The 27,756-nt window shown below is 42.1% G+C and overlaps 2 protein-coding genes across 2 annotated transcripts in view; one reads left to right on the forward strand and one right to left on the reverse strand.

Annotated features, from left to right (window-relative positions):
- Positions 1–13: 13 nt before the first annotated feature.
- On the forward strand, positions 14–13,849 carry PHTF1 (putative homeodomain transcription factor 1). The gene is made up of 17 exons (XM_009272722.1): positions 14–22; positions 113–182; positions 742–900; positions 1,138–1,297; positions 2,102–2,227; positions 3,080–3,239; positions 4,324–4,497; positions 4,578–4,655; positions 5,454–5,663; positions 6,064–6,192; positions 6,631–6,903; positions 7,588–7,719; positions 7,925–8,011; positions 8,969–9,124; positions 9,534–9,629; positions 10,282–10,407; positions 10,848–13,849. Exons 1-17 carry the CDS (start codon positions 17–19, stop codon positions 10,866–10,868), a joined length of 2,163 nt encoding a protein of 720 aa, XP_009270997.1. The 5' UTR covers positions 14–16; the 3' UTR covers positions 10,869–13,849.
- A 1,459-nt stretch (positions 13,850–15,308) lies between these two features.
- The window catches only part of MAGI3 (membrane associated guanylate kinase, WW and PDZ domain containing 3), a 29,948-nt gene continuing 17,500 nt past the window's right edge, over positions 15,309–27,756 (reverse strand). The window contains exons 13-19 of the mRNA XM_019470368.1: positions 24,944–25,129; positions 21,104–21,206; positions 20,868–20,994; positions 20,209–20,352; positions 17,807–17,945; positions 16,072–16,161; positions 15,309–15,601 (exon numbers count right to left, since the gene is read on the reverse strand). Of these exons, the coding sequence (XP_019325913.1) occupies positions 16,112–16,161; positions 17,807–17,945; positions 20,209–20,352; positions 20,868–20,994; positions 21,104–21,206; positions 24,944–25,129 (749 nt within the window). The 3' untranslated portion in view covers positions 15,309–15,601; positions 16,072–16,111. The remainder of the gene's footprint in view (positions 15,602–16,071; positions 16,162–17,806; positions 17,946–20,208; positions 20,353–20,867; positions 20,995–21,103; positions 21,207–24,943; positions 25,130–27,756) is intronic.

Here is a 27,756-nt window from a genome sequence, read left to right on the forward strand (position 1 = left end):
CCCCAAACAAACCGAGATGAAGGTAGCGGCAGCGGCCGGGCTCTCCCGCCGCCCTCGCAGCCCGGGCTCGGCTCCCCTCGCAGCTAACGGGCCTTTGTTTTCGGCTTCGTAGGGCTTCAAAAACAAGCCTAAGAAGAAGGGTCACATTCAGCCTGATCTGATCGACGTGGATTTAATCAGAGGTGAGCGGTCCGTGAGAGAGATGCTGGTGCCCGGCGTCCCCGCACAGCCGTTAATGCATCGCTGCTTTGCGCAGGGTGGGGGAAAGGCGAACCTGCTCTCTGGCCGGTATTTTTTCTTGAACTGTTAAGCGGCTGCCCGCAGCCTGAGTCATCCAGCTTTCTGGCAGCGGCACCAGCACCGAGCGCTGTTGAAGCCCCAGATCTTACCGGCAGGGTAGGATGCCTGTGCTTGCTAGCGTTGGTGCAAAAGGAGCACTGAAAACCTGAAAGCAGAGGCAGGAGGAATTCGGGGTGGTTCAGCAAAAGCTGTGCTAAGTGGTTGGTGAGAGCAGACTTGGGTAGGTCAGCAGCCGGTGTGCTCAGATAAGATGAGGGGCTACTTTTAGACGTGCCTGTTCGGGCTGTATAGATTGGACGAGCGCCTGAAGTTGGGCTGCTGTCACCCTTCTGAACTGCAGCCTTCTGGCAGGGTTTGGTCTTGGCTAAAGAGGAAGTCGTAAGTAAGGAAATTCTTGTAATTCACAATTTATGACTTGTTTGTTTTTCCTTTAATTCCAAGGCTCTACATTTGCCAAAGCCAAGCCTGAAATTCCCTGGACATCGCTAACTCGGAAAGGAATTGTGAGAGTTGTATTTTTTCCATTATTCAGCCAGTGGTGGATACAGGTTACTTCCCAGCGTATTTTTATGTGGCTTCTGGTGCTCTATGTTATGCAAGGTAAGGGGCAGTAGCAGTCTGTGCCACGATCCTTTTTCTGCAGGGAACATGACATCATTTTGTAGTCCATAATCTAAAGCAAAAGGATCCTATCTGAAACCTACTTAACATAGATTTCAAGATGTGTGGCACTAGTATTTGCAGAAATTATAAAACAGAGTAAAAGTAAATAGTTAAGACAGAAGAACTGGGCCGTGCTCTTAATTTTTGCATTTGATACAATTTTCTCCTTTTCAGTCATAGCAGTTGTGTTGTATTTCATGATGCCTGTTGTGAATGCAAGTGAAGTCATGGGACCAATGTGCCTTATGTTACTGATGGGAACTGTTCACTGTCAAATAGTGTCCACCCAGATCAACAAACCTTCAGGAAACAACGGACTCAGCAGGCGGAGGAGGTGAGCAGGGTAACGGGTTCGTTTGTTGGCATCAAAGCATATGATGGATTGCTCGTGGTAGAAGTTAATGGGTAAATATCTTCTATTGTTATGTAAATGTATTATTTAACCATAAATGTGAAAATGAGTATTTTCTGTCTTGCTTGTAATCTTCTCATAACCAAGACAAATGCTGCAAATCTACCAGGCTACGATAGGTCTGGTTTAGTTGTCAGTTGGGCCTTTTTCTAATGTAGCTTTTAATACAGTTTCTTTTTGTGGCCAGAGGAGGGCATTCTGTGCAGAAAGGCATCTTCAAGGTTTTGCAAACCAGTCTGGTGTCCTGCTTTGGCACTAACTGCAGGGAATTGCTGATGTGTGTTGAGAACAGGCAAATGATGACAGAGATGACTGTGGTGGATTCATTGCTGGCAATTTGTTTGTGCATGTGGGAGATGTTACGGTTCATCTACTAGATGTTTAACTGTTAGGTGTCTGACTCAGTTTAAGCACTGATGTAATGTGTTTGAACACAGGGATGTTGGATGTGGATAGAGTTTTGCCTCCATTAGATTTCTACAGTAAAGATGGTGTCCAGATTTTGTCTGTTGCATCCTTTACTAGCGATATACTGATGTCCTGTGGGTATACGCATAACTTCTGTTAATCCAAATAAAATTTAGTTTATTTGGAAATAAGCATTCTGTCTGCATGACTTAAGAAAAAGAGCATCTAAAAGACTGTTCAAATCTGATTCAGATCTTTTAAGAAAGACCGAAAAGTAGCTTGCTATGCAAATTTAATTCTCCTTTTTTTAAAAATCAGGAAGTTACGCAAATCTGTGGGTGTCGATGGGAACAGTTGGTCTTCATCTGACAAAAACAGTAAAGAAGAGCAGTCTGAATCTGCATCCATTCTTAACAATTTATTTAGTATGCTTTTCCGAAGGAGGTATGTGATCTTCACTGGGTTTGGTGTATTTGTAATGACACTGTGAACAATTTGATATCTGGAAAATGAAGACAGAATGTATACTGTCACTGACATCCCCAAAGTCTGCCAGCTAGTTTGTTTTGAACTAAAAGCACTCTTGGTATTGTAGGAGGCTGATTACTCATTAATTTTTGGTATGTCCTTATTAGGAGATCATACCATGTCTCACACTATAGCTAAAACTGAGCATTAGATGAGTTGCAGAAAGTGGCGGAGCTTATTTTTATTTATCAGATAAGTGACCTTTCTTGAATGTGTATGCTCAAATTATATTATTGTTTTACCTGATTTCCAGAAGGAGTTGTGCCTTCTGGTTTAAGTTGCTTGAATAGTCATCCCACTTTACCACCTTATTTTTTCTAAAAGTAACTCGAGGAAAAGGAGGATAGATTGTTTGGGGTAATATTTCATTGTCTTCTGCTGTTTTCTCAGGTGAGTTTCTTGATGAGTTTTCAACTGACAGGTCCTTTCTCTTGATGAGGGCTTCCTGTCTTCTGAATTGCTATTTTTTTTTTTTTTTTGCATTGCTCTTTTTTTTTTTGAAAATAATAATAAGAAAAAATTTCCCTCTTGGTTTAGAAGTTTTAAGATACTATTAGAGTTACAAAAGAACCATCCAGTGAGATTGAAGCAAATATAAGTCTCTTCAACAGAATCAGGACACAAAGAGCCGGTCAGCAGAAGACAATTATGTATTCCCTTAGCTATATTGTTTAATGTTGTACCTGTGTGGCAAGTGAGAGACCATGATGTTTTCCTCAAAGAGTTTTTCTCTGACATAAAAGCATTTAATTGTATTTTCTCTCATAGGATTAGAAGAGTAAAGTTGGTAGCTGAGAAAGGGACTGAGACAGAAAATGGTGTGAATGCTGTGAATAATGTCATTAAGCACAGACATGCCAGATCTGAATACAGGCTGTTGCACTTCAAAGAGAAAAATAAACTTTCCGATGGGGAAAAGAGCCATCAGGTACTGGCAGGAAAGATCCATTTGGAGTCGGAAATTTCAGTGTATTCTGTATGTGCCCAAAAGTTTGTTGATACTTAACTGTGTGGTTTGATCTAATACAAGATATTCCCTTCTTCTACTAATCTTTGCTTGCATATGGGAAACCTGAAAACCCTTTCTACTTCTCGACTGAACAGCTGACATGGTGCTAACACTTTACTGTCAGCATCTTTTCATCTGTTACAATAGTCCAGTATGTCAAACACAGACAATCCTGGAAAATGTCTGTTTTACCAAGGTGCTTGTTTAGTTGTAGAGACTTCTGATCACAAGATGTTCAGTTAAGGAAGACTGCTGATAATGATTAAAAATAAATAAATTAGCAATTTTTAAAAGCAGTTCTGTAAAATAATTTGCCTTGCAAACAGTTCCCCACAATATCCTCTCAGGGGAAGGCAGGAAAATAAAGACTGAAACATCCCCTGGGGAGAGAGAAAGACAGACTTAAAGCATCGTGACCTCTGTTAAAATCTCTAAAACATAAAGCTTTGTGGAGTTACTTTTGAGGCTCCTCTGTGTCGGTAAGGTGTTAACTCCCACGTGAAGAACTTAGATTAGGATCTGTGCGGAACACCGTAGTACTGTGCCATCCCAACTCCTCTGTTTCTAGGCCTTTGGAAAGGAGCAGAGCTAGGTGTAGGGGGACACATCTCATGATTTTGGGTCTGCTAGCCACCAGCTTGTAGATACATCTGTTCTGGGCTTAAGGTTGCTGGTAAGACACAGCCAAGAGCTGCTGCTGCCTATTCCTCTTCCTGCCCTTGCCCCAAATCCAACTCCACCCCACCCAAGATTCCCTCTCATTACCTCTGTGGCAAGGCAAGGGCCGGGGTAGGGAGTTAAAATTTGTGATGTCTCTGATGCTAAGTTGGATTCTGTTTCTGCATGTTCTGTGGAGATCATCTTCTGCTGGCTTTTGCAGGTAATTAGAGATGACTGTGTATACCAGTGTAGTAGCAGCACTGGCCTTGAACCTTTGGTTTGATGCAATTCAGGTTGGTCCTTTTTCGGTGCCTTAGTCTTATTTTGACTGCTGTACTTCTAGGATGACTGCGCCAACAGAGGTGGCATTTCTGATGAGCTTTCGAGTGAGGAGGATGCTGAAGCAATGGCACAAAGGATCTTGTTACGCCAGAATGTAGAAGGGGCTTCCAGTGACAATAGCTATGAAGAGAAGAAAAAGAGGCCTCTTGTTTCTTTGAACCAGGCTGTCTCACAGGTACTCATGTTGGATTTATGCCATTTTCCACACAATTTTTTGCTATGGATAATGAGTTGGTTTTCCTTTGGTTTTGGCAGGTCAAGCAAGCCCTTAAAGGTGCCAGAGACTCTGATAGTGTCATGGAATCTGAACTAGAATCCACATTATATAGTCAGGTATGGTCATAAATTCAAGAGACAGAGCTTTACCGAGCCTGGCCAGTGCAGGGACATCCTCCCCATTAGAATAGACTGTTATTAAATGACAGTGCTTCAGCATCTTCAGGTATAAGGTGTGGCCTCCCTCCCTGCTTGTTTGCAGCTTTGTAAGCTTTGTTCACAATTGTGAGGATACTACTTTGCTTGACAAAACCAAACCAACCAAACAAAAAAAATCACTCTATTGGCAGCATAGTATGGTCCAAGCTGCCTCTAATAGCTCGTGTTGAATTGCTACAATTACTCTTGTGGTTTGGGAGGCAGCACTGTAGCTTTTATGCTAATAAATTTTTATTTTAAAATGAAGAAATAAATCTATTCTGTGATATATACTCATTCACTTCATTTTTTTATCTCCCCCCTGCCACTCCCCCCACCTGAAAATAAAATAGAAATAAAATATATGAATATCAAATTATAAATCTAAAAATCTATAAATAAATATAAAATATAAATGAAATCTATGCAAAAGCCAAAAAACTTTTGCATTAGAATGAGTAAGTCAATTTTTATTTTGTAAAGTTGGGAATAGAGGTGGGGAACTAATGCTGCCTGTGTGCCTTCCTGTGTAGAAATGCTGGTTGCAGAAACTATCACTGAGTAATATTGTCTTTAACAGTTTGCATCAAGTGGGTGTGACTGGGGGTTCTCGACTGCCCCAGGAAGCTGATTTAGCCGATTGCTGGGGGGGAGGAGGAGGTGGTTCTGCAAATTGGGTGTGGGGCTGTGCTGTGTAAATTTTGCTCGTCTTCAAAGGACTCGAGGCCCTGCCTTAGTGTGGGGTCCCGGAGCTGTAGTGTGACCCGGAGAGACTCGGAAAGTACTCGCCATGACTCTGAGACAGAAGATATGCTTTGGGACGATCTGCTTCACGGGCCAGAGTGTCGCTCATCCTGCACCAGCGACAGTGAGGAAGTGACTGTAAGAGGTACCAGGCGGGATTTGAAGGAAGATGTTTTCCAGCAGGTTTGTTGATTGTATCCAGTGGCTGAGAATACTATGAAAGATTCCACGCATGCACTTGCACACCCCCCCATGCCCCCTTTTCCCCTCTGTCTGCCCAAATAATGTGAAAGACACATCTGAATGCTGTTGGTATAATGTGAGCAATCTAATGCTGGATGAGCCCGTTCCGTCAACCACGCTAATCACACGGAAGTCTGGAATGATCTAAATAGTATCAATGATCAACTCGCTCCTCCCCCCCGGTATTATCTGGACCACTGCTAATCCCAAACCAAAATATTTCACCCAAAGACAAATCTGGAATCCGCCCCTCAATCTAAATACTTTCTAGGAAAAAGCATTATTTAATAGCGGGACAGAAATAGATCATATGCCTTTTGCATTCTTTTCTCTGTTATAGAATCATTTGTTTTGGCTGCAGAATACAAGTCCAGCATCTGCAAAAGTGAGTGCACTGATCTGGGAAGGGAATGACTGTAAGAAGGTGGACATGTCTGTGCTGGAGATCAGTGGGATTATCATGAGCAGGGTAAGAGGGCTGTAAGGCATTGCAACCTCTCTCCCTCACGCTTTAAAAAACAACCACCAAAAAACCTGCAAATGGCTATATATGCAGATATGAAGCGCAGTATAAAACTGGTCCCTCCTCAACTCCAAATACAGTTGTCCCAAATGTTCTTACTTAAAAATTGCATAAACCAAAATTTAGGAGGTCCTGTTGAAGACTAATCAGTGCCGATTATTGTTGGCTGTGTCTCTGCAGTGTGCTGAAGGTGGTGGTTTTATTATTTATTGACTGATTGTTGTTGGTTTTGGACTGAAATGGGTGGAATTGTTTTAGGCTATGTATGTCCTTTGAACGGAAGGGGAACTGAATGGTTGATTGAATTAATGCTGCCACAGCAGCATGCCTTTTCCTTGATGCAAAAACCCAGATAATCATCCTATTTTTGCTCCTGCTTGCCAGGTTAATGCCTACCAGCAAGGAGTGGGTTATCAAATGCTGGGAAACATCATCACCATTGGATTAGCATTCCTACCATTCCTCTACAGACTCTTCTGCACAGATAACCTGGAGCAGCTGTGCTCAATTTCTCTAATGGAGTTTTTGCACATCTTTTGTGGAGCACCTGCTAGCACTCCTGTCATTGTGTTGTCTGCAATCAACTTCCTTGAAAGACTTTGCTTAACCTGGATGTTTTTCTTCATGATGTGTGTTGCTGAGAGAACATACAAACAGGTAGGTTTAAATGTACTGATGCCTTTCATGAACCCTGGGGCAGGTGTTCTACCAAATCCTTGCTGCCTATCACTGAAGACACTGGCAAGACAAGCATGTCTCAGCAAGCTGAAGTGTCAAAGCTGGTAAGATGTCCAAGAAGTTTAGGTAGAGGAGTCCGGGAAGACTCCTATTCATCAGTCACAAACTTAAACCTGTCAATGCTCTTCCTGCCCCCTGCCCCCAAGGGAAAAATAACCTTTTAACACCTTGAAATGGCACTTGAAGTGCATGCTTCAACACGGAGCTGCTTGTGAAGAAGAAAAAGCCTACTTAGTAGGCCTGTTCCAAGATGGAGCATTAGATAGTTGGCTGCATCACGTTCAGCTCCTTCACGACTGTGGGCAGTAGCTTTGTCAAAGTGGCTGTAAATGTTGCATGGTAGGCAGGCTGGTGTTATTTACTGTTTGAGCGAGAGCTTTGTGGCTAATCTTGCATAGCAACAGCAGTTCCACCTCTGCCATACACGAGATGACTACTGTTATTTACCCGAGAGGTCGTGCACTAAGGCCCCCCCATTAGGCTTCCCCACTGTGCCACAAGGCTAACCTTTTCTGCCAGTTACCACTAAGCAATCCCCAGCAATCTTTTTTGGTTTAGACTAATTTATGTTTGTGTGCATATGTTTTTGTTTTTAATTTGCAGAGGTTTTTGTTTGCCAAACTTTTTAGTCACATTACATCTGCTCGGAAAGCCAGGAAATACGAAATTCCTCACTTTAGACTCAAGAAGGTAGAAAACATTAAGATCTGGTTATCCCTTCGTTCCTATCTAAAGGTGAGTTCTGATCCAAGATGGGTGCATTTGATTATTACCGAGGGTGTAACCCAGTCTCTAGGTACATGTACTTTACCTCATTGCTGCCTGGCACTCTGGACAGCACTGCTTGAACCGTTAAACAATTACAGCTGTTTGTGTGAGCCCTGACTTCACAGCTCTGCATCCAAACCTTAGGCCTGACTCAGTGTCTTTGTTCCTACAGAGGCGAGGCCCCCAGCGATCTGTGGATGTTGTCGTATCATCAGTCTTTTTACTGGCTCTTTCAATTGCTTTTATATGCTGTGCCCAGGTGAGATTTTAACTTTTTTTTTTTTTAAAGAAGCAGGGGGAAAAACCCCTAAGCTACTGGAGGCTTTTCTTTTGCCAACCAACAAAGTGCTTGAACTATAGCTGTTTGTCTCCAAAGTAATATGGAGGGGTTTGCATTTTTTAAAAGCTTTGTAGTGTTTAGTTGGTAATAGGTGTTCATTCTCTATGTTTGCAGAGGAAAGTCTGGGGTTTTTATAATCATTAGGAAAATTGCAGGACACACATAGGCTTTTGTGCACAAAGGACTCTGCCTAAGTACCTCAAGTGTTCACAGGACGTTTTATTTAAGATGGCTGATTGCAGCACCCTCTTTAACCACTGTTGTTGAAAAGCAGGTCAATAACTAAACCTTCTGTTTAGTAAGCAGTGTTAATGCTGGAGCTGTTTTCTTGGTTTCTTTGTTTTTGGCAAGAGATGCATTACAGTGTTTAGGCAAGTTCTTGATACCATGAGGACGCAGCTGCGGTAGCAGTTAAGATCGATGATTATGATCGATGATACTGACTGTCACTGCTGTGATTGCGTTTCTAAGCCACAGGTTTCTGGAGGAAGTAATGACAATCCCGGTTCCGCTGTATTAGACCCGATGAGTACATACTGGGAAAGGCAGCATCAGCTTAGCATGGCTGTGGTGGTCTAAGGCTGCCAGTGGGAGAAGCACACATGAAAGGAAAGACGTTTTATTACCAGTTAATTGGAAAGAGGGAGGAAAGAGAAAGAAGCAGCATCCTTTTTTAAGCAGGAAAAAAAAAAAATCAAATTTCAAGCTAAAGCCAGGTTAGAAACAAGACCTTTTACTTTAACCTAGTTACATGACTGAACTACAGTTCAAGGGAAAAATTGTCAGTAGCTATAGAGCATGGATGTCTGTTCAGAAGAGGAGTAAGGGCAAGTAAGAACTTGTTACTGACATTGGCATTTTTTTTGTTCAATACAGGTTCTTAAGGGTCACAAAACATTTCTGAATGCAGCTTACAACTGGGAGTTCCTAATCTGGGAGGCAGCACTTCTTCTCTTTTTACTACGTCTGGCATCTTTGGGCTCCGAAACCAACAAGAAATACAGTAATATTTCAATCTTGCTCACTGAGCAGGTATCTCCATTTAGCTTATTCTCCCCCCTTTGGCTTTGTGGCGTGTTTGGATACAATTATTGCATTTCAACCAGCTTAGAAAATACTGGAATCAAATTTTAAAATTTAGAAATCAACACTTGTGCTGGACAGAAGGTAATAAAACACTGTACAGCTGGGGAGGGACAAGCTGTTAAACATTTGGACAGACTCAAATTCTACATTATTTTTATCTTTCGGTTAACACGTGTTAGCCACGTCAATCAGAAAAAGAACGATGATATCACTGCTAATTCCTGTCTGTGGATGCATCGCTTCTTTAGGAGTGACAATAGACTGCAGAAAATGGCTCTAATTTCCCTCAGTTAGAAATTAGTTGGGGCTAGTGCTGGAATATTAACATCTGGTCTGCAATGTCTCTCTGTCACAGATAAACTTATACCTAAAGATGGAGAAGAAGCCAAACAAGAAAGAACAGCTGTCTCTAGTAAACAATGTTTTGAAACTATCTACAAAGCTACTGAAGGTAAGCTACTCTCCCTAAAAACATGTTGCTAAATTTTATGGAAGCAATGACTAATGACAATGACAGTGTGTTTTTGCTCTTCCCATTTCTCTTGTCGTAATTAGGTAAGTTAGTTCTCACAAAGGGAGTTTCTCTGTGCTTCTATAGCCATGGCATAAGATTAAGTAATGCAAGACCTATGTGGTTAATTAGTGCTGCAAACCTTTGATTAGTAGTGGCTCACTATGATTTAGTGAGTATGAACACAGCATGTCTCCTTACTACTTGAATTTAATTTTCCTTCAGCAGCTTTGCTGCTGAAGCTTGTTGACGGTAGCAGAGTAGATATTTGGAAGAGAAAGAGCATAGTCTAGAAGAGCCACATAAGTTAGTCTAGACAAATTCTACAGCCTGTTGTGTTAAGCTCTAGTTGTGTTGCTACAAAGGAGACTTTTCAGATTCAGCATGGCTGTTTGTTAGAAAACATCTTGAGCTGGGAGGCCTGAAATATAGAGTGGGAATTTCTGTACAAACGTTTAAGTAAGGATACAGAGGCAGAGCATGATTAGCAAAGTCTGCCAGAGCGCCAGTATTAAGCTGAAAGTCAGAAGATTAATTCCTTCTGGTATGGACTAACACTAATGCGTTGGGTTTTTTTTTCCTTTCACTGCAGGAATTAGATACTCCATTTAGGCTGTATGGACTGACCATGAATCCATTAATCTACAATATAACACGTGTTGTAATACTCTCTGCTGTCTCAGGTGTTATAAGTGATCTTCTAGGATTCAATATCAGAGTAAGTATAACAACTCCCATACAAACTAACAGGAAACATCTTGTAGGGGTCACGTTAGTACCATTGCCAAATTCCTCCCACCCAAGCAGAAAGCTCGCGAGTTTGAATTAGGCTCCCTCTACATGGTAATTCAGAGAACAGACCATGCTGAATGAACCTCCAGCTCCCTGAGCCAGTCTGGCAGGCGGGAGGACAGGGCTGACAAATTTCAGCCCTGTTCAGGTCTTCAGTGCCCGCTTAAAGCCATTAGTCAGAATCCTGGGTTCTTTCCCTTTAGAATGAAGACACAGTCCTCCTGTGGCTCACGCTTCTAAATCAGAGCTTGCTGAGCAGAGCGTTCAACGCAGGATGGGCAAAGGAGACTGAGCTCTACCTGTAGATGAAAAGCATTCAGACCTATGGCTTTCAGACCAATACTCACTCTCCGTATCTCTTTTCAGTTATGGAAAATTAAACCGTGAACTGACCAAACATCAGCACTCAGCCCTCTCCACCAGAAAGAGACCAGAGAAGATAACCAATAGCTTGGGCAAAAAGCAGAGGTGCTCTCAAACTACAGAAATCTGTAATTGTGATTTTTTTAACAGGTTCTCAGCGTACATATCGAAAGTTCTCCCTCTGCTTTACTGTTCTATAACATACAGAATAAGCTGGTCTAATTAGCAAAGTCATCCCATGGCATGGACACACAGCAAAAGAGAATTAATGGGGCCAAATACTAGTAGCTGGCATTGAAAATAGCAGGAACTGTGTGCACACAGCGTGGGGCATCGAACACTAAAAGCCACACGAGAGCTCCTACTGGAGGGACACCGATGATTGCTACAGGTGCCTTGTTTCTGTAAAATCTGAATCCTGTGCGTGTGACAAGTGAAGAGTCGGGCCTCCTGTTAGCGTCATCCTTTTCAGAGAGCTCTGGAGCTACACTGAAATTTTTCAATTTGTGCATCCTTCTTCAGAGCTCTGCTCGGACTGATAATACTTAGGTGCATTTATCTGAATGTGCTGAGAAGTATTTCTTTTCTTACAAGCTCAGCGTGCTTGAGGCTTTGCCTCTTTACCCTGAACTACTGCAGGACGCAGTGAAATTTGGTCTGCACAAGATGAATTCTGCCTCCACGTTGACAGTTAAGCAATATAACAGATTCATGCTGGTTGGCTTACGTTGGGTCTTCTGCAAATAAATGATCATTTTTTGAAAACATTAGTTACATGAGAACAACCTTAAAACACAAACTACAAGTAAAGCGTTGTCAACTATAGAATATTTCGCTGTTTGTTCCCCGTAACACCTCAGTCATGCTTAGCCCGGGCTCTGTACCGCGGGCATCCTGGCGTGTCTTCTTCTGACAGCCAGCTTTGCTCCGCGTTCTGAGAAGCTGTTGCAGCTCCGCACTGCAATAGTGCCTTACACTGGAATAGCCGAGGAAGAAATCCGTTGTGCGGATCAGTTCAGTGGAAGAGATGCGGCAAAGACTTCCTCGCCCAAAAGCAGAATAATGTTTAGAAAGGGCATAGGAGAGAAACAAAATGTTTTAAAGACATCTGTTAAACGTAGATGTTCCTTAACTGACTCTACTATCTTCTATTATATTAGTAATGAAAAAAGCAAAAACTGAGGAACTTTTCATAGCTTCATTCTTTCACATAAGGGGTAAGATGGCATAAGAATTTTTGGTAGTAAATTGTTTACAGCTATTTTCTGTACAAGGAAAAGTTGTAAGATGTAAAAGGAGATGACAATTTTATATATCAAAATGTGCAAATAAACCTACAGTACAAGTATTTCATCATTAACAACTGTTTCTACATGACTTGATGATTTCTGTAACACCTTTGTTGAACATTTGTTATTTGAACAGGGAATCAAAGAAACTTCCAATAATAAATTGCATTTGTTTTCCAGAAGAGTACTATGTTTGTGGGTAAAACCTGGGTCATAGATTCAGCTGTTTAAAGTATCGCACCACTGAAAGTCAACGAAGAATCTATTTTATACAGTGCAGAACCAACAGGCCATGAACTGGAGTTTCTTTTTAATATCTATATAAAAAATAATGAGCGATTTACAGGTCTGTCTCTAGTCAGAACCTCAGAAGTATGTATAAAGGTGCTGTACAATATATAAACATTTACACCCAGTACATCCATACGTTGCTTAGCATTCCAAGGCCACATTGCTAAGTCATCTGATACAGTAAGTACAGATACAAGTTCTATGGAAGGAGAAATCACACACAGGTAAGACACGAAATCAGGTCACATTAACATATAGAAAAAATACAGGGGTATGATGACAGGGAAATAATTTCAGTGGTGCTAATTCATCTTTGTATTAAACATCTGAATTTGTTACTGTACTCAGCGGTTAGGGCAAGTGCATACAACTCAACATAAAACAGAATCTCTTGTTAAGAATACATGGTTAATATCTACATAGGCTACTTCAAAGTATTAAATATTTTCACAGTCATACTCCACAACATGGAGTATTTGTATGTATTATGCTACACAGCAAATCTCAGTGGATCATCCAATGTCAAGCAGCAGAGCACAGTTCAGATCTGCTTTAAAGTCTATTTAATTTTCAAAGTCTTTGTTTAAAAAGCTGTTTGAGTAGTCATCTGTACTTCTAAAGAATTCAACTCAGAACTGATTCACTGTACTTCATTAAGCTTTAAAAACATTAAATGTTTCAAAGCCAAAACGAAATATTGACTCATTCACCTTCAAATAGCAAATCGTCTTATTTTGAATTTTAATATGAGTAAGTAAAGCTTGACCTTGTACACTTCTTTCTCCTGCAAACGACCCATGGGCTCCTTCTACCACTTTTTTGCAGTCATTAAAAGCCTAACATGTCAGGAAATCATGACTAGAACTATGAAGAAAATAAAACCCTTCAATTTATGCAGTCTGCTGTTCTTACAGCTGTAGGACTGATGTGTCAGTAGATTCTGGTGGTAACGTTCCTCTTTTTAAAATATGTATTATAGCCCAAACAATAGATATTAAGTCTCATGTACCCTGTATATCATCCTATTTAGCACTCTTAGAACAGATCACACATTCAAAGTAACGTATGGGAGACTTCTAATATACGCAGGCAAGAACTTCATTTAAGAAGCTACTATGGCAGTTGGTTCTGTCCTAAAGGTCAGCTGTTATCTCTGCAGAGGGAAAAAATCCGATTCCTGAACTAGCATTAAATAATTAAAGATGGGAGTTCAGTACACAGCACCACAATGAGGCGGAAAACAAATGTGCACTCATTGCTTATGTTTACAAAGAACGCTAAGGATGACACAGTGCCACAAGTGAAACCAAAGGAATTATGTTATTTAACAGAACCCAGAATTTTCTCTTTTCAGACAGATGTTTGCAAACACTTGTTATAAGCCTCCTTATGAATCAAGAAAATAAAGCAATTTTGCTGTGTTCATAAAAAGCAAAATTACAAAACATTGATTATGTCAAATATAATTTTTATCTACAGGATTTTGTATTAGGTATAAAAATTTAAGAAAAAACATCAATTGAAGAGCATCAGTGGCTCATTTGCTGCCCTAGAATTGATAGAACCAACTCACCCGACTTCTTACTGAACCAGTAAGAACATGTGTATTTCCTTATGTAAACATGCAACATGCTCTTGAGAAAAATACCCATTTCAGACAAAACCTTGCCTTTCCTGTGACTGGAATACATACGAGAAGGATTAGATTGACTGGATACAGTAGATAACTTGGCACAAGAACAAGAAGTGAGTCATGATCACATTGGCAATATAGGCATTAAATAATTTTGTTCAGAAACTCACAATACTATCTGAGAAAGCCGTAGCAGTGCAACGTCGAGAGCAGCAGAACACCGCCTTCAAAAGGACAAGGGGACAGCAGCTTATGGAAGAGTTTCATTTAAGCAATCCAAAAGGTCCTTCATGCAGCTTAGATAATTTAAGAACGAATCAAATACTTTCTACCCTCTAACCAGTTTCTGAAAAAAAAAGGACAACTTCGTGAAAAGAAACAATGCTTTTAAATGACCATTATTAGAAACTTGATTAGAACATGTTCTAAAAAAAAAAGTGTCAGTCAAACCCGTTTTTCAGCCACACCTGCTGTTTGGGTGACTTTACATGCGCTTGGTACCCTCCAAGGTCCAGGAGTTATCGGTGTTTTCTTGACTGGAGAACTATTCTCAGATTTGGAAATTCCATCATCTTTGGTTTCATCGGGCAGCTCCATGTGTCTCTCTCTGTGTTGTCTGTTCAGCATAACAGTTTCCTGTGTTTCTAGCCTTCTTTGTTTCTCCATGGAAAGCAGTGGAATATTGGAAAGACTGGAAGTTTTGAATCTGCTGGAACTTGGCTCTCCAGAGTTTGACTTCTTTATTTTTTCGTCTTCAGATGTGTTTCTCCTGGAGTCACGGAATGGAAGATTAGTCTCATGAAATGCAGCACGTTGTCGCTCTGGAGACCACCCTTCCGTCTTTTCAGAAGTTTTCTGCTTCGCGTCTTTCCTGGTGACTCCTGTTTTACCATTTCCACCTTTCAATTGCTCAACAGTCCTCTTATCGCCACCAGTTGTTCTATCTTGATATTCTTGTAACCTGCCTACCGTTTCTACGTTTCCTTGCTTACTGAGATGCTTTTGGGGACTGGCAGACCTTCCTTGATTTCCACTGGAATACTCTTTTTTGTTACTACTGTTCATCCCTATTTCTGTGGGTTTACTCTCACTCACTCTAGAACTGTCAGGTTTATGTGAGAGATTGCCGTATGTTTTTTCAGGATCCCCTTTTCTGGGGCTGTGGAATCCTGTGTGAGGGTGTCCCTCAGCAGCCACCAACTTTTCTGGACTTGCAGATCTGTCTCTTCTGGTCCCTAATTCCAAACTACCTTTTGTGATTTCAAACCCAGGGCTGGAGGGACATTCCCATCTGTTCTTTGTTCCCTGGGGAGAAGACAGAGGCTTCATCTCAAACTGGTTTTCAGTTAAAGTGCTTATCTTTTCAGGCACAGTGTTCTTTGCTTGTTCCAGTTTCTCAGACAGCTGAACTCTCCTTAAAGCTTCTCCTGGTACTGGTAAATAACACACTTCAGATGGGGAAGCAGAATGTGAAGATGAAGATAATGGTGACTGTTCTTCATATATTACATTTGACGAAGATGGACTATAACTATCCCAATCACCTGGAAGTGAACAGCGAGAGATTTGACTAAATAAAGACAAAAAAAAAAAAATCACTAAATAGTTTAGAAATGTGCATACTACTGAGGTTCCAGGATGTTATATGAAATCTTCAATTTAAAAAAGATTACGTAGTGGCATACTCTCAAAGTCTTATTTAGTCAGTTTTCTATATTGCATTGTTCTACAACCTACAACAACTGTAAAGATGCGATTTGGGAAAAAACTTGTGCTTAGAATGCTGGCACGATCTCTGCGGGACCGACACAGTCTTGTATCAGCACAACTTTAGAGCCTACATAGCAAAATTGCAAAATAGAAAGTCCCTGACCTACATTGTTTAATATAAAAAACCCAAATGAACTGAAATTGTTATGCTAAAAGAAAACTGAAAACAGTGAAAAGTTGAGGTTATTCATAGCTTTGCACTTTAATAATAGGAAGAGATGAAACACAAGACATGCAGATTTACCAAGTCTTTAAGGAAAAACCAAGAAAAGCACTGAAAGCCCTTAATGTTGCTCAGGTTTCACGTAGGGACACAGACTGGAAGGAGCCAAACCTGAAGGAGGAAGAGAAAAAGCCCAGAACTACATACCAAAATCACAGAGTACAGCAAGCAAGATTTCAATCAGAAATGTATGATTAACAGCAAGACAAGAGGCGACAAAACCCTTCCCTTCTCCACAGTTGCTGATCTAATCTCAGTTGCTTAACCCAGTCTCAGGCCTCACATTTGATGGAGGGCTGCGCCAGATGGTCTCCAGAGGTTCCTTCAGACTCTTCTATGATTCTGTGTTTCTACCTCAGACTCAGGAGATTTCCATGAACAAGAGGGCCAGGAGTGATTCCAGAGAATTACTGCGCTGCCCTCGTGGTGCAGGATAAACACCATTTATCACTGCTGAATTATATCAAGCTTAAATAGCTGTTAGTAAGGAGAGAGCTGGAGATGCCCTCACACTGCCTCCCTCTTTTCTAGCTTGTAGATGTTGATTTTAAAAGAGGACCTCAGCAGAAGCTCATCAGAACACAAGGAGGACTATATTTAACTTTCACCCTTAATGAGTAGGTAATTCAGTGTGAGAGACAAACCCAGCCAGCCAGGAATCTAGCAAGATGGCACAGAACAGACCTCGCAGTTCACAGATGGCCTGTTTCCGTGCCATGCGCTAATTCACTGATTTTACTGTGCTGTGCAGGCTGGAACAGTAAGATGCTAAGAGCCATCTTCTAGCTCTCTGGAGGAAAGAAATGGAGAAAGTTCTGAGCAGATTTTGTCCCTTGAGTGGATGCCAGTTGCTGCCTGTAAATGACTGAACACAACAAACTATTTGGTAGTTCAAACTGTGCGCTTTAAAATTTTCAAAGGATAAACTCATGGTTGGTCGCTATTATTGAAAAGCTCTTCAGCAGAAAAAGTGACCTTACAATTTAAGAAGTTTACCATCAGAATCTTGGTGTCAGCATCAAGGGTTAAAAGATTAAAACATGTACCGGGAGAGAAAGTGTTCTTTGCTTTAAAATACTGCCACAGCCACAAGTCTTTTTGATTTGCAGTTTTGGAGCATTTCCTAAGTCAGACTCAAAACCATCAGTTCTGTGCTCTGTAGCTGAACTCAGAGCTCCTGCAAGCATTTGGTTTTCTGTCCTTCCTTTTTTTTTTTTCCTACAAAGTTGTGCTTTCCTGTTGTAGATGCAGAAGTCATAACTTTAAACAGAATCCATTTTTACAGCAAAGCTGTCTCTCCCCCTGCTTTCTGAAGTTTGGGTTTTGAAAAACAAAGCATTCTGTAATTTAGAAGGCTAAAAACAGTGAAGTAAATCTGTACAGAAATAATATTCTTAACAGTATAGGCATTTTGAACTGAGTACTGTATCATAGAGAATTTTAATTTAAATTAAAAGGCAATCAGTGTTAATTATCACATTTGTATAGGAAAACTTGATTAGCTTGGACAGAGCTGAGAAACTTATTACAATTACAAATATGCAATAATTTCATACTGTGTAATATTCCTAGGTACTTGTCATGTGTTAATTTTACCAAAAATATTCCTTATATTTTAAGACAAATATGAACACCTGCACAGCTGTCAAAAAGGGAACTGCTAACTATTTCAGTGAACAAGCACCAAAGTCTCCTTATGAGACTGTACTTCATTGCCTTGGACCCTCAAAACGAAACAGCGCTTGAGATGACATACTGTGATCTGGTATCAAGCCAGTCCCTGGTCTCAGCAGCAGCAAAACTTTATTCCCTCCAGCCTGAATCAGCTCAATGGCTCGTGTGTGAGTGATTCCTTGGGTGGGTTCTCCATTAATTTCAACAATTTGGTCACCAACCTGATGAGAAAATAGCAACCAGGTTAGTCTTTATGAATCTCTGACACCGTAAACTAATTTTTAATTTAGAAAGAAAAAAACAGAGGCAGATGCTTCTATTTTTCCTCTCATGCTAAAATCCACTCAGCAATAGCAACACCCTTCCATGGCTGCTGATTAACATGACGCGACGCAACACTCTGGCGGTTCAGAGCTCTTCATGCAGGTCTTCTGCTCAGCCAGCTCAATAAAAGATCTCAGGTTCCTTAAACACATCTTCCATTTATTTACAAGTGATGAGACAGATACAGCCATGTGCTTGAATGTATTTTCATTCTGGATCATTGTATGGAGGGAGCTTATGGATGAACCACATCAAACCTGGCACCACGCGCCTGTTTAATGTCACACTAACTAGGTAAGTAACACAGCAACTTCTCTACACTTAATGCAGAGCTGAACGCTACCATGGCAGAACAGCTTTTATGTAAGGGAAGGATTTTTTATTCCAGGTAGGAGAGATCACCACTATGCAGTTATCAGTACTACGGTCTCTGAGGCCAATTAGCAACTTACAGAGGTATTGGGCAGGTAATTACAGTTCACACTACCTTTGCAGGCTGCTGGAAAGGGGTTGGAATAACACCCCCACAAAAAGGGTCATGAAACCTATTTCGCAATACATGGATCAGCCAATGGATGTCACTAGTGCATAAAATTAGCAGTTTTAAGAGACTGTCTGGGCTTTGCTAAATAACCTGTCTCTGCCAAAGGAGGTCACTGGCTGGTTACTCATCCAACAGGACAGGACGCTCCACACTGTGCGACGTGCCTCCTGTCATGCTCAGTTGCCATTAAGTGGGTGAGAAATTCCTCTTCACTGTTTTAAAGTACAGCCAGAAAATGACACCATTTTCCAGCTGAGGATGGAAACCGAATGATGTGAAAATTGTGAATAACCTCACGCTGGGTGAGCGCAGCCCCTCTGTGCTCCGAGCTGCTGGGGACACACGGCACAGCGCTCGTGGCCCTGCTCCTCCACAGCCATCAGCACCAGCCACGGGCTGCGGAGGGCTCACGTTCCCCACGGGATGCGACGACCCACCACCGCAGCAAACGCATCCCTGTATACACACATCCCCTGCACAGTACGGCACTCGGTGCCAAGTGGTGGGAGGGGCATTTGCGCAAGACTGCTCAGGACCCACAGTCCAGAGTGAAAGTTGACCTGTGGGAGCTGGAGCGCTTTCAGCAGTATCTTGCTATCACGGTCCCCCCACCAACTTGTGCCCTGGCACAGGTCATCTACCCAAAGCACGGTACAGTCAGCTGGGAACCTTTTGGTTGCTCTTGCCTGGAAAGCAAAGCCCTGGAGCTTAGTGTAACACCACTTGAAGGAGCAATACAAGAGAAAATATTAGTACTAAATACTACACTCATGTAGTCTCTCAAGCATGAGGGAAAATGCTAATTACTGTAAAGAATTAGGACAATAGAAGTTAACAATACTTAGAATTTCACATCCAATTAAGCCCCACAGTAGCCCCAGCAACTATCTGTGTCAGCGCTGTTCTACAAGCTATAGCACAAATGGAGGCAGAGCCTTGTGCCAGTGGCCATACATGCAGTGAAGCACCAGGACTGCATGTGGGACGGCATCTCACAGGCACCTGGCTCAGCTTCATGCTCCAGCCTCTGAAAATTCAGCTCTGGGCAGTAGTCAGAGTCAGAGACTCTCACAGACCATTGCGCTTTGCTATTGTACCCATATATTTTCCTTTTACTACAATATTTGAAAGTGAATTCCTTACACAAACATAAGAATTAACATAATAATCTTTGAAAAAAGTTAGGCTTATATCTTCAGACACAGAACAGCGATAGCACAATGTACACACAAACTTTTCTTACAAATTCACTGACTCAGACAGCGATTCTCCTTTCAGCTTTCTGCTCCACTGTGCAATTTCTTGTCTGGGCTCCTAAAGCATCCCGAGTAGCTGCTGCTCACGCCCTGGGACATGTACCTTATTGTAACTCAAGCACGGATGGACAGTTCATTTTGGATGGCCAGAGCTGTTCATATATTTCTCCTTTAAAAGCCTACCGCCACAGCATTTGCTGTCACTGCACAGTAACAGCTGGAAGAAGGGCAGCTGTCCCGATGCTGTTCTGCCTGCTGGGACCCTGCACTCATGAAAAAAACGCTTGTTGCCACTGTAGGTGAATTAATGTGTCAAAAGGCCGACTTGATCAACAAATTGATTAGAGAAGACAAACTCACATGTACTCTGCCATCTTTGACAGCTGGCCCATCTTCAGCAAGTCGAAGGATGAATAAGCCCATGTTGTATTCCTTTCCTCCTCGAAGACTGAATCCAAACCCTCGAGGGCCCCTTTCCAACTCTACTGGGAAACAGCCAGGATTCTGTGCAGAAGTCAGACAAAAAAAAGAGATGAGGACCTGTAGGCAGATTTAAACATTTGTTTTTTCTGGAAAAATGCTTCATGCATTTCTACACTTTGAGAAACGTGCAATCCACAATTTAAACCGAATTCATCACAACTCATGTGTGATAAGGTGTAATGGTTTCATTCTCAGTCTAAACATACAGAACATTTTTCCTTCCAAGTTTTAGATATGCATGAAACTTCTTTAAGAAACTTTGCCAAAGGGTCTGTAGTAGCCCCACTGCAAGCATTTTCTGTTTCTTTTATAATTATGAGTATTCAACTATACTAAGGAGATAATAAAATTTACAACATAAGCAAAAACATTCTGTAAAACACTATAGTGCATTTTTATACGCAACTTTTCTACCCGTGTCTGGCACGGAAACATTTTATTGTTCTGTGTTTGAATACTCTTTGGCAATGCCACTGTAGTGTCTTGACGAACGAGTATTTTGCATGTCTCCGCACCCTCTGGAGGATTACCTGTACCTGGGAATGACGGCTACCAATAACTGAAGCAACGCCAGCATCGGATTGTGTCAAGTGCTTATGCTCGGGCCAGGAAAGCCTGTAACTATTTGAAACTTCTTTTCCAGCTTCACCTTCCGTAGCTCCCCTACACAGAGGTAGAAGGACGTGGATGTTAACCTTTGCATTAACAATTCCTCTGGTCACGCTTTTCTACCCAATCTCAGTTCCTTTTGCCAGAAGCAAAAGCTCTGTACCTGTCTGCACCAGAAGGGTTGATCTGTGCTGATCCCAGCGGTCGGTGTTGCGGAGCTGGACTCTGCCTGGCAGAGTTTGTTCCTGACGGAGGACCACGGTGTTCTAACAAATTCAAACAAAACCGACAGTCAGAGAGAACTTCCCAAATATAAAGCTAGGCACACTCACCACGAGACCACAGTGACCATCAGCGCTGTGTCTGCTGTTCCTAAGGATGCTACTGCCACAGCATCTCAGTTTAAGCTGAGCTCACCACAGTCACAAGGTGAAGAGGATTTTCCAAGGTCTAATGCCGTAAGCCAGGAACCCAAGTGCAATTAATTGGTTCTATGGAATAAATTCCTAGGAATTTTATTCTTACCTACGCTGCTTTTCCTCAGAAAAACAACACAATTTTAACCGAACCAGACATGAACAGAAGGGTTTTAGACTGTCTGCAAGTTGATAAAGACCAGAAGGGATTAAGGCTAGTCAGATCCATGAAGTTGGTTCAGCTATTCAATACAATAAAATTTTCTAAGAGATGGAGAATAATGTCCATTTGAGAACATATCCCTTTTTAAAGGTAAGAGGAGAATGAGAATCTGCAGGGGCAATGAGGATTCACAAGTGAATGTCAACTCATTTAAGGCACAACAGAGAGTTTGCTACGGGCCAGCTATAGGAAAGGTTACGAACTGATCCCACAATCACACTGGAGGGTCTAGTTCACCGACAAGGTTATCAACAAGAATTTTAAAGTGTTTCGCCTTCTCCCAAAGGCTAAGTAAAAATTGAAGTATAATGACATTTTAATAAAATCTTTTATTAAAAGATTCCCTTCCATGCAAAATACAGCGATTGTGCACTTTACAATAAATCCAATGCATTTATGAAGAAAACATGTTTCAGGATACAAAATGTCTCTGTCACTTAAGAGTAATGAACAGTAGTCTATGCGAAAAGCTGCCTCTTAGGCTAGAACCTGAAATGGCAAGTGGTGGCCCAAGATGAACTTATGTACTGAATTATAAACTAATAAACTTCTTTTCCTTATAAGGGTTAAAAAAAAAAAAATCCCAAGCACCCAAACTAGAGATGTTCCAGTCCCCTGTTAGGTGCACCACATTACTGCATTTCTCAGTTAAGAACAAACCTTATAAACTAAACTTCTTTTCCTTATAAGGGTTAAAAAAAAAAAGCACCCAAACTAGAGATGTTCCAGTCCCCTGTTAGGTGCTAGGTGCTACTGCATTTCTCAGTTAAGAACAAACCCACCCCAGTAAAATATACAAAGCGCTGAAACATCTTAAGGGAAGGAAAACACAAAGAGATGTTCCAGTCCCCTGTTAGGTGCACCACATTACTGCATTTCTCAGTTAAGAACAAACCCACCCCAGTAAAATATACAAAGCGCTGAAACATCTTAAGGGAAGGAAAACACAATGCATATTATTAGAGTGAATTTCTCAGGTATGTGAGACCTCCCCAAGTCCTTCACAGGACTGCTTGGTGCTATGACTATGACGTGCCTTAAAGAGGTTTTTCTCTAGAGACAAAATGTCAACTTTTACTCCTGGTTTATACTTGGAGTTTTAATTTAGAAGCACAGGCAAGAAAAATGCCATCTGTTTGTACAAATTCTCCGGTCCTTTTTTCAGCCTGCTCTCTTGTGTTTCCAGCTAATACATGACAAAAGCTGACAGGCTCCTGCTTTTGTGAAAAATGTTAAAGAATGTCTTCTGGCGCATGAAGTGGAATTCGTTTATTCGTATGAAAAGCAAAGATCACAGATCTGTGAAAGCTAGGAGGGAGAGGGAAGGGGTACAAGGCAGTATTTTCATTGTCAGTCTCAGAGGACAGCACTGAAGATGATGCACTGGGGAGCAGCAAACTCTGTTAGGGTTTAGCCTTTGTGATGCTCAACAGCTTCTGGCAAAATGGGCATTTTTCTCTTTGGAGCTGCATCCTGCGTCTTCCTTGGTGTTAACCACTGTCTCGTGAACCAGCCCTGTGAAGCTCAGCTCTCTCCCTGCAGCCCAGCGGGGAAAAGGCCTGAAGCCCCGACTAATTCACATCCACTCTGGCTTTCTACAGGAGTCTGCTGTACAGAGGATTATGCTGTGAGCTAAACTGTATTTCTCCAGCTAAATCAATGAGAATTTTAAGTGGTGATACATTCCCATTTCTGTGGAACAGGCTCTGCTCTCTCCTTCATTGTCACAAATTCTTCACATCTGAAACACACCAACTCCAGCTCCTCTAAGCCACACATTTTTTCTGACTGGTCTCTTCAATCTAGTTTTATCACCTGCTACTGACTCTTTTTTTCCCCTCTCTTTGTTGATTCTCCTCAGGTTCTTGTTTTATCTCTACATTTTGGCTCCAAATCTGTAACTGAGGAAGTGGGAAAAGCCAAGTTCTTACACAGAGTCCAGGTAAGGTCATGCACAAATAAGGGACGATAATGTTACATTCAGAAAGCTTATTTTGAAAACAAAGCTGATTAAGAGCCCTGGAGAAACAGATCTATTGCAACCAACTCAAACTTCAGCTGCATTATAAACATTGCCCTGGGCAACTGCTTTCACATGTGTTCCTTCAAACGGGAATGAATTAGATTTGATAAAAATGAAAATCTTAATAGAAAAATAACGATTTATAGAAGTCTCTCTGCTTCAAGCATTAACAAAAAGGAAAATTAAGTCTTTGAAATTCTGTATTACAGGATGAGATAGCACGTTAAGTATTTGCAATGAATGTGAAATTAGAGAATCATCTGCTGGCTTTATTCACATTCTGGCTTTAGGTATTTATTATTTAGAGGGTGAAGAAAGCCAACTTTCTAGCAAAATAATGATAGCGAGTTTAATTAAACCTACAAGCAGCAATCCAGAAAAATGCAGTGGTAAGCAGGGTTGGAAAACAGCTTTTCTCTTCAAATGATTGGATTTTACATATTTATAGTGAACTGTTTGTGTAGGAACAATACCATATTGAACGCAGTGTTGCATGGGAGCTTTCATTAAAAATACGGTCTCTAAAGATGGGACTTTACGGTCACAAATACTCACTTTGCTGCTTAGATGACACGGCAGTTGCGTGTGAAGAATTTGCTAGCAGCCTGGGAGGCGCTGCAGGAAAACCCCGAGTAAGGTTTTCATGGTGGGATGTGACCATTTTTGAAAGCGCATCTTTGGCAGACAGAAGAACTACAGGATGTTTCTGTTGTATCCCGGGGATGCAGCGTTAGGCAATTTGTGTATTTTAGCATGGCAGGAAGGAAAAACTCAGAGTGCCTAAATGGAGTGGATCTGGGAAGCAGGTGTCCCTGTGGCCTTAGAGCACCCTAGCGCTGCCTGGCAGAGCCGCTCCAGAGCGTCCCAGGAGCACCTCCCTCTACCGGAACAAAGCTCCTGGCAGCCACTGCAGCAGCAGGAGACGGCACTGTCCAGGGCTGAGAAGATTTTCTCTCTGTTGTCCCGTCAGTCTGCTGTAGCTCTCCCAGGAGAGGTCATTTCTCCTTGGTTGAAGAATACAAGGTCTGGACAGGACACGTTTCCATGGGAGCAGCAGTCTCTCTCTCTCACATGAGAAACTGTAAGAATTTCTCTTACCCTGCACTGTATTGTTAATACTTGTATCTTATTTTTCAATATAACCACCTCGGCAGCTGCCTCTCTCTGCCCCACCTGCCTTCAGCTCTTCCAGAGCAAACAGATGAGCTTCACTCTTCTCTTTAATTTACAAACATCTTAAAATACTCCACTTTAAGTGAATTAACTTCAGAAGTTACAAACATTAGACTTCAGCAGCGTGGTAGGACCCATCCACCTGATGGGGCCACGCACCCTCCTTACCTTCCTCAGCCACGACAGTCAGAGTCACCACGTTGCCCGCGTCCTTGATCAGCTGCACTATGCTGTCATGTGAGAGCTCAACGATGGATTGACCATTCACCGCCGAGATGCGGTCTCCCACTTTCAGCTTCCCACACTGGTCAGCGGGGCTCCCATCTATAACTCGCCCGATCTTGTGAGGAATCACTAGGAAATCAAGAACAGGCACAGCAACACGATTAATATTCATGTCAGATAAGCATCACACAGACCTAGAATTGCCACAGTCATCCCAGAGACCGCTCCTGCTCTAAACGGCGGCACTGCTAGCACAAGAAAAGCCTCAAATAATGAAGAAAGCTTCACTCAGTAGAGTGAATGGAAATGCCAACCCCTGACAGCATGGCCTTGTCACGTACAAGGTGTTGTGCCTAAAGGAAAACATGGGAAGGAAGTAGGTCACATCTGCAAAGGGATGAGTAAGACCATGTGTCCCAGGAGCGCTCTGAAGCAGTTTGTTTTGCTGCTCATAATGTATTGTTTTCCATTTCATGCATAGACCCTGGAACACTGTGTGGACTCAGAGACAGTTATGGACATCCAGTTTAACACAGTCATTAGAAATCTGGATGCACGGGTTGCAACCCGTTCCTCCTTGCAACCAGAAATTAAGCCTTAAATACACTTCAAAAGGAAATCAAACTTCTCCTGCCAGAGCCTAACTTAGTAACCTGGTGAACACCTCAGCAGTGACCCTCGGCACACCCAGGCAGCGCAGCAAGGTGTGCTAGATCAGCTCTGCACAGACCCGTTCCCTATTCCTGTTCTCCAGGATGAACTTGCACCTGTAAAAACTGGCTTGAATGTTAGCTGGCTCTCCTGGCTTGGTTTCCTCAATTCATCCCATAGTGACACTCTGCTCTGTATACAGACTCCTCTAGAGGCCAAAGCAATGGGGCCAGAAAAGACAGAACAGGGAAAAGAGGGAATTTTATGAGAAGTAGAAGGAAAAAAAGACTGCTTTTAGTTACACCCCCCAGATGCAGGAATGAGCAGAACTAAAAAGGAACAAGGAGGGAGGGATGCTCCACTCCAGCACGGTGCTTCCTCCAGCGCCCCTCCCGTGGGAGAGCACCGCCACGGCCCCAGCGGCTCCCGCGCCTTCCCTGCCAAGAGCCGTGCCGCTGCTCAGGGAGAGATCCTGTTCTACGGTTTGCTGACCCGAAGATGGCACTTGGCAGCCAGCGAGATGCCATTGAGACAGGAAGAGCCTACCAAAACCTGGGGCAAAAGAGCGGCTCGTTGAGCTGCCTGCGTGCTGACGTGGCTCTGACAGAGCAGACTCGCATTACATCAAAGCACATCAGTCAGCATGCTTTCCCATGTGTCTAAAACAGCCTTTCATTCATCTGGATGCCTGAAAGCATAGTAAATTGGCTTCTGTCCTTCCCAAATCCCTCATCAGGGCTCTTCTGCGCAGGAACTGCTGCACCGCTCCTTTGTAACTCATTTCCAAACACCTCTCCAGACTGACCTCCACATGTTTCATAAATGCTTTTCCTGGTACCTCACGTAAAAGCCTGTTTGCATCTCCAAGGGCTGAAGTGGGTTTGATGGATACCTGTTTTCTGTAGTTGCTGCTCTCCCAAACATGCTTTTCTCTGAGGGATCGGAGAGGTGAGGAACATTATGCGCCTGTCAGGATTATCAGCTGGCTTTTCAAAACCGTGACAGCAAATGTGAAACACTTTCACAGCGTCATCAGCCACCCAAGATTCAAAAGCCATTAAGGATTGTTTTAATGAGCTAGCACATGCAGAAGTTACTGCAAAGGAACAGACATTGATGCCTTCTAGCATTTACCATGAGTTTAAATTTTAATTACACTTTCCTTAATAGACTGGTTTTTTAAGTATTATATAAACCTAAGAGCCAACTGTGAAGAGTAAAGCACTGCAGGGTTGCAGACTCAATTGCTGACTGCTTGTTTTAAAATATCCTGGATTTAGAACACAGTAGCTTCATGTTAAACAGTGGCACAGAAAAGTTCTGTGCAGCACAGCCTGTGGATGCACCAGCGTCTCTTTTTTCCTGCGTGTTAGAAACAGCCTGGACCACAGGGCTTATGTTTCCAGCACTGGAATTGGTTTCTGTTGTCTTCTACTTTCAGTTCTAGTATCAAATAACCAGGGATTTGCAGCAGGTCCTCAGACGAAAATGTTATCTGTAGTAAAGTTATCACAGAATACCAATGTATTATAGAATAATTCTGTTTATAATATTTTTTTCTTAATATCTGACTGACCAGAGAGCACACTGTCAACACACGGCCACTCTGACGTGGGACACAATCATCTGCGCAGCATCATGCACTGGAGGGTGACAGCTCACCCTGCCGTTGCCACGGGAACCCGACAGCAGTGGGCAGCTCCACGCGTGGACCACTGCAGCTGCGCCGTCCCACCGTGTCAGGCGCTTCCAGCGCAGCTGGCTTTAATGTTCTTGAAAAGGTATCGTCTGAGCCAAGTCTGCATCACACTCTAAATATCTATCTGAATACGAATTCAGCACAATGTTATACTGCATCACACTCTAAATATCTGAATACGAATTCAGCACAATGTTATTTAGAAACGGGTTTTTTCTGTGCTCCTGCTGTTTTATTATTGTGCAGTAAAATAAAGTGGAAAACCAGAAGAAAGTGTCTGAGGCTCAATAAGAGAGACACACTTTCGAGCCATCATTATGTCTGTCTGGAACCAGCTGAGGAAGTTTCAAAAGGGTGATTTACACTAAGGAACTAAGGAAACCAAGTAAGGATTTCAGGAGTTATC

The sequence above is a fragment of the Aptenodytes forsteri genome, unplaced genomic scaffold (assembly GCF_000699145.1).
Source record: "Aptenodytes forsteri isolate BGI_AS27 unplaced genomic scaffold, ASM69914v1 Scaffold142, whole genome shotgun sequence".
Classification (NCBI taxonomy): domain Eukaryota; kingdom Metazoa; phylum Chordata; class Aves; order Sphenisciformes; family Spheniscidae; genus Aptenodytes; species Aptenodytes forsteri.

What these genes read in the sequence shown, in the direction of transcription:
- PHTF1 (XM_009272722.1), top strand. An exon ending in AGTATGCTTTTCCGAAGGAG is followed by an intron (nt 2,228 to 3,079) that starts GTATGTGATCTT and finishes TTTCTCTCATAG; the next exon opens with GATTAGAAGAGTAAAGTTGG. An exon ending in CTTTTATATGCTGTGCCCAG is followed by an intron (nt 8,012 to 8,968) that starts GTGAGATTTTAA and finishes TGTTCAATACAG; the next exon opens with GTTCTTAAGGGTCACAAAAC.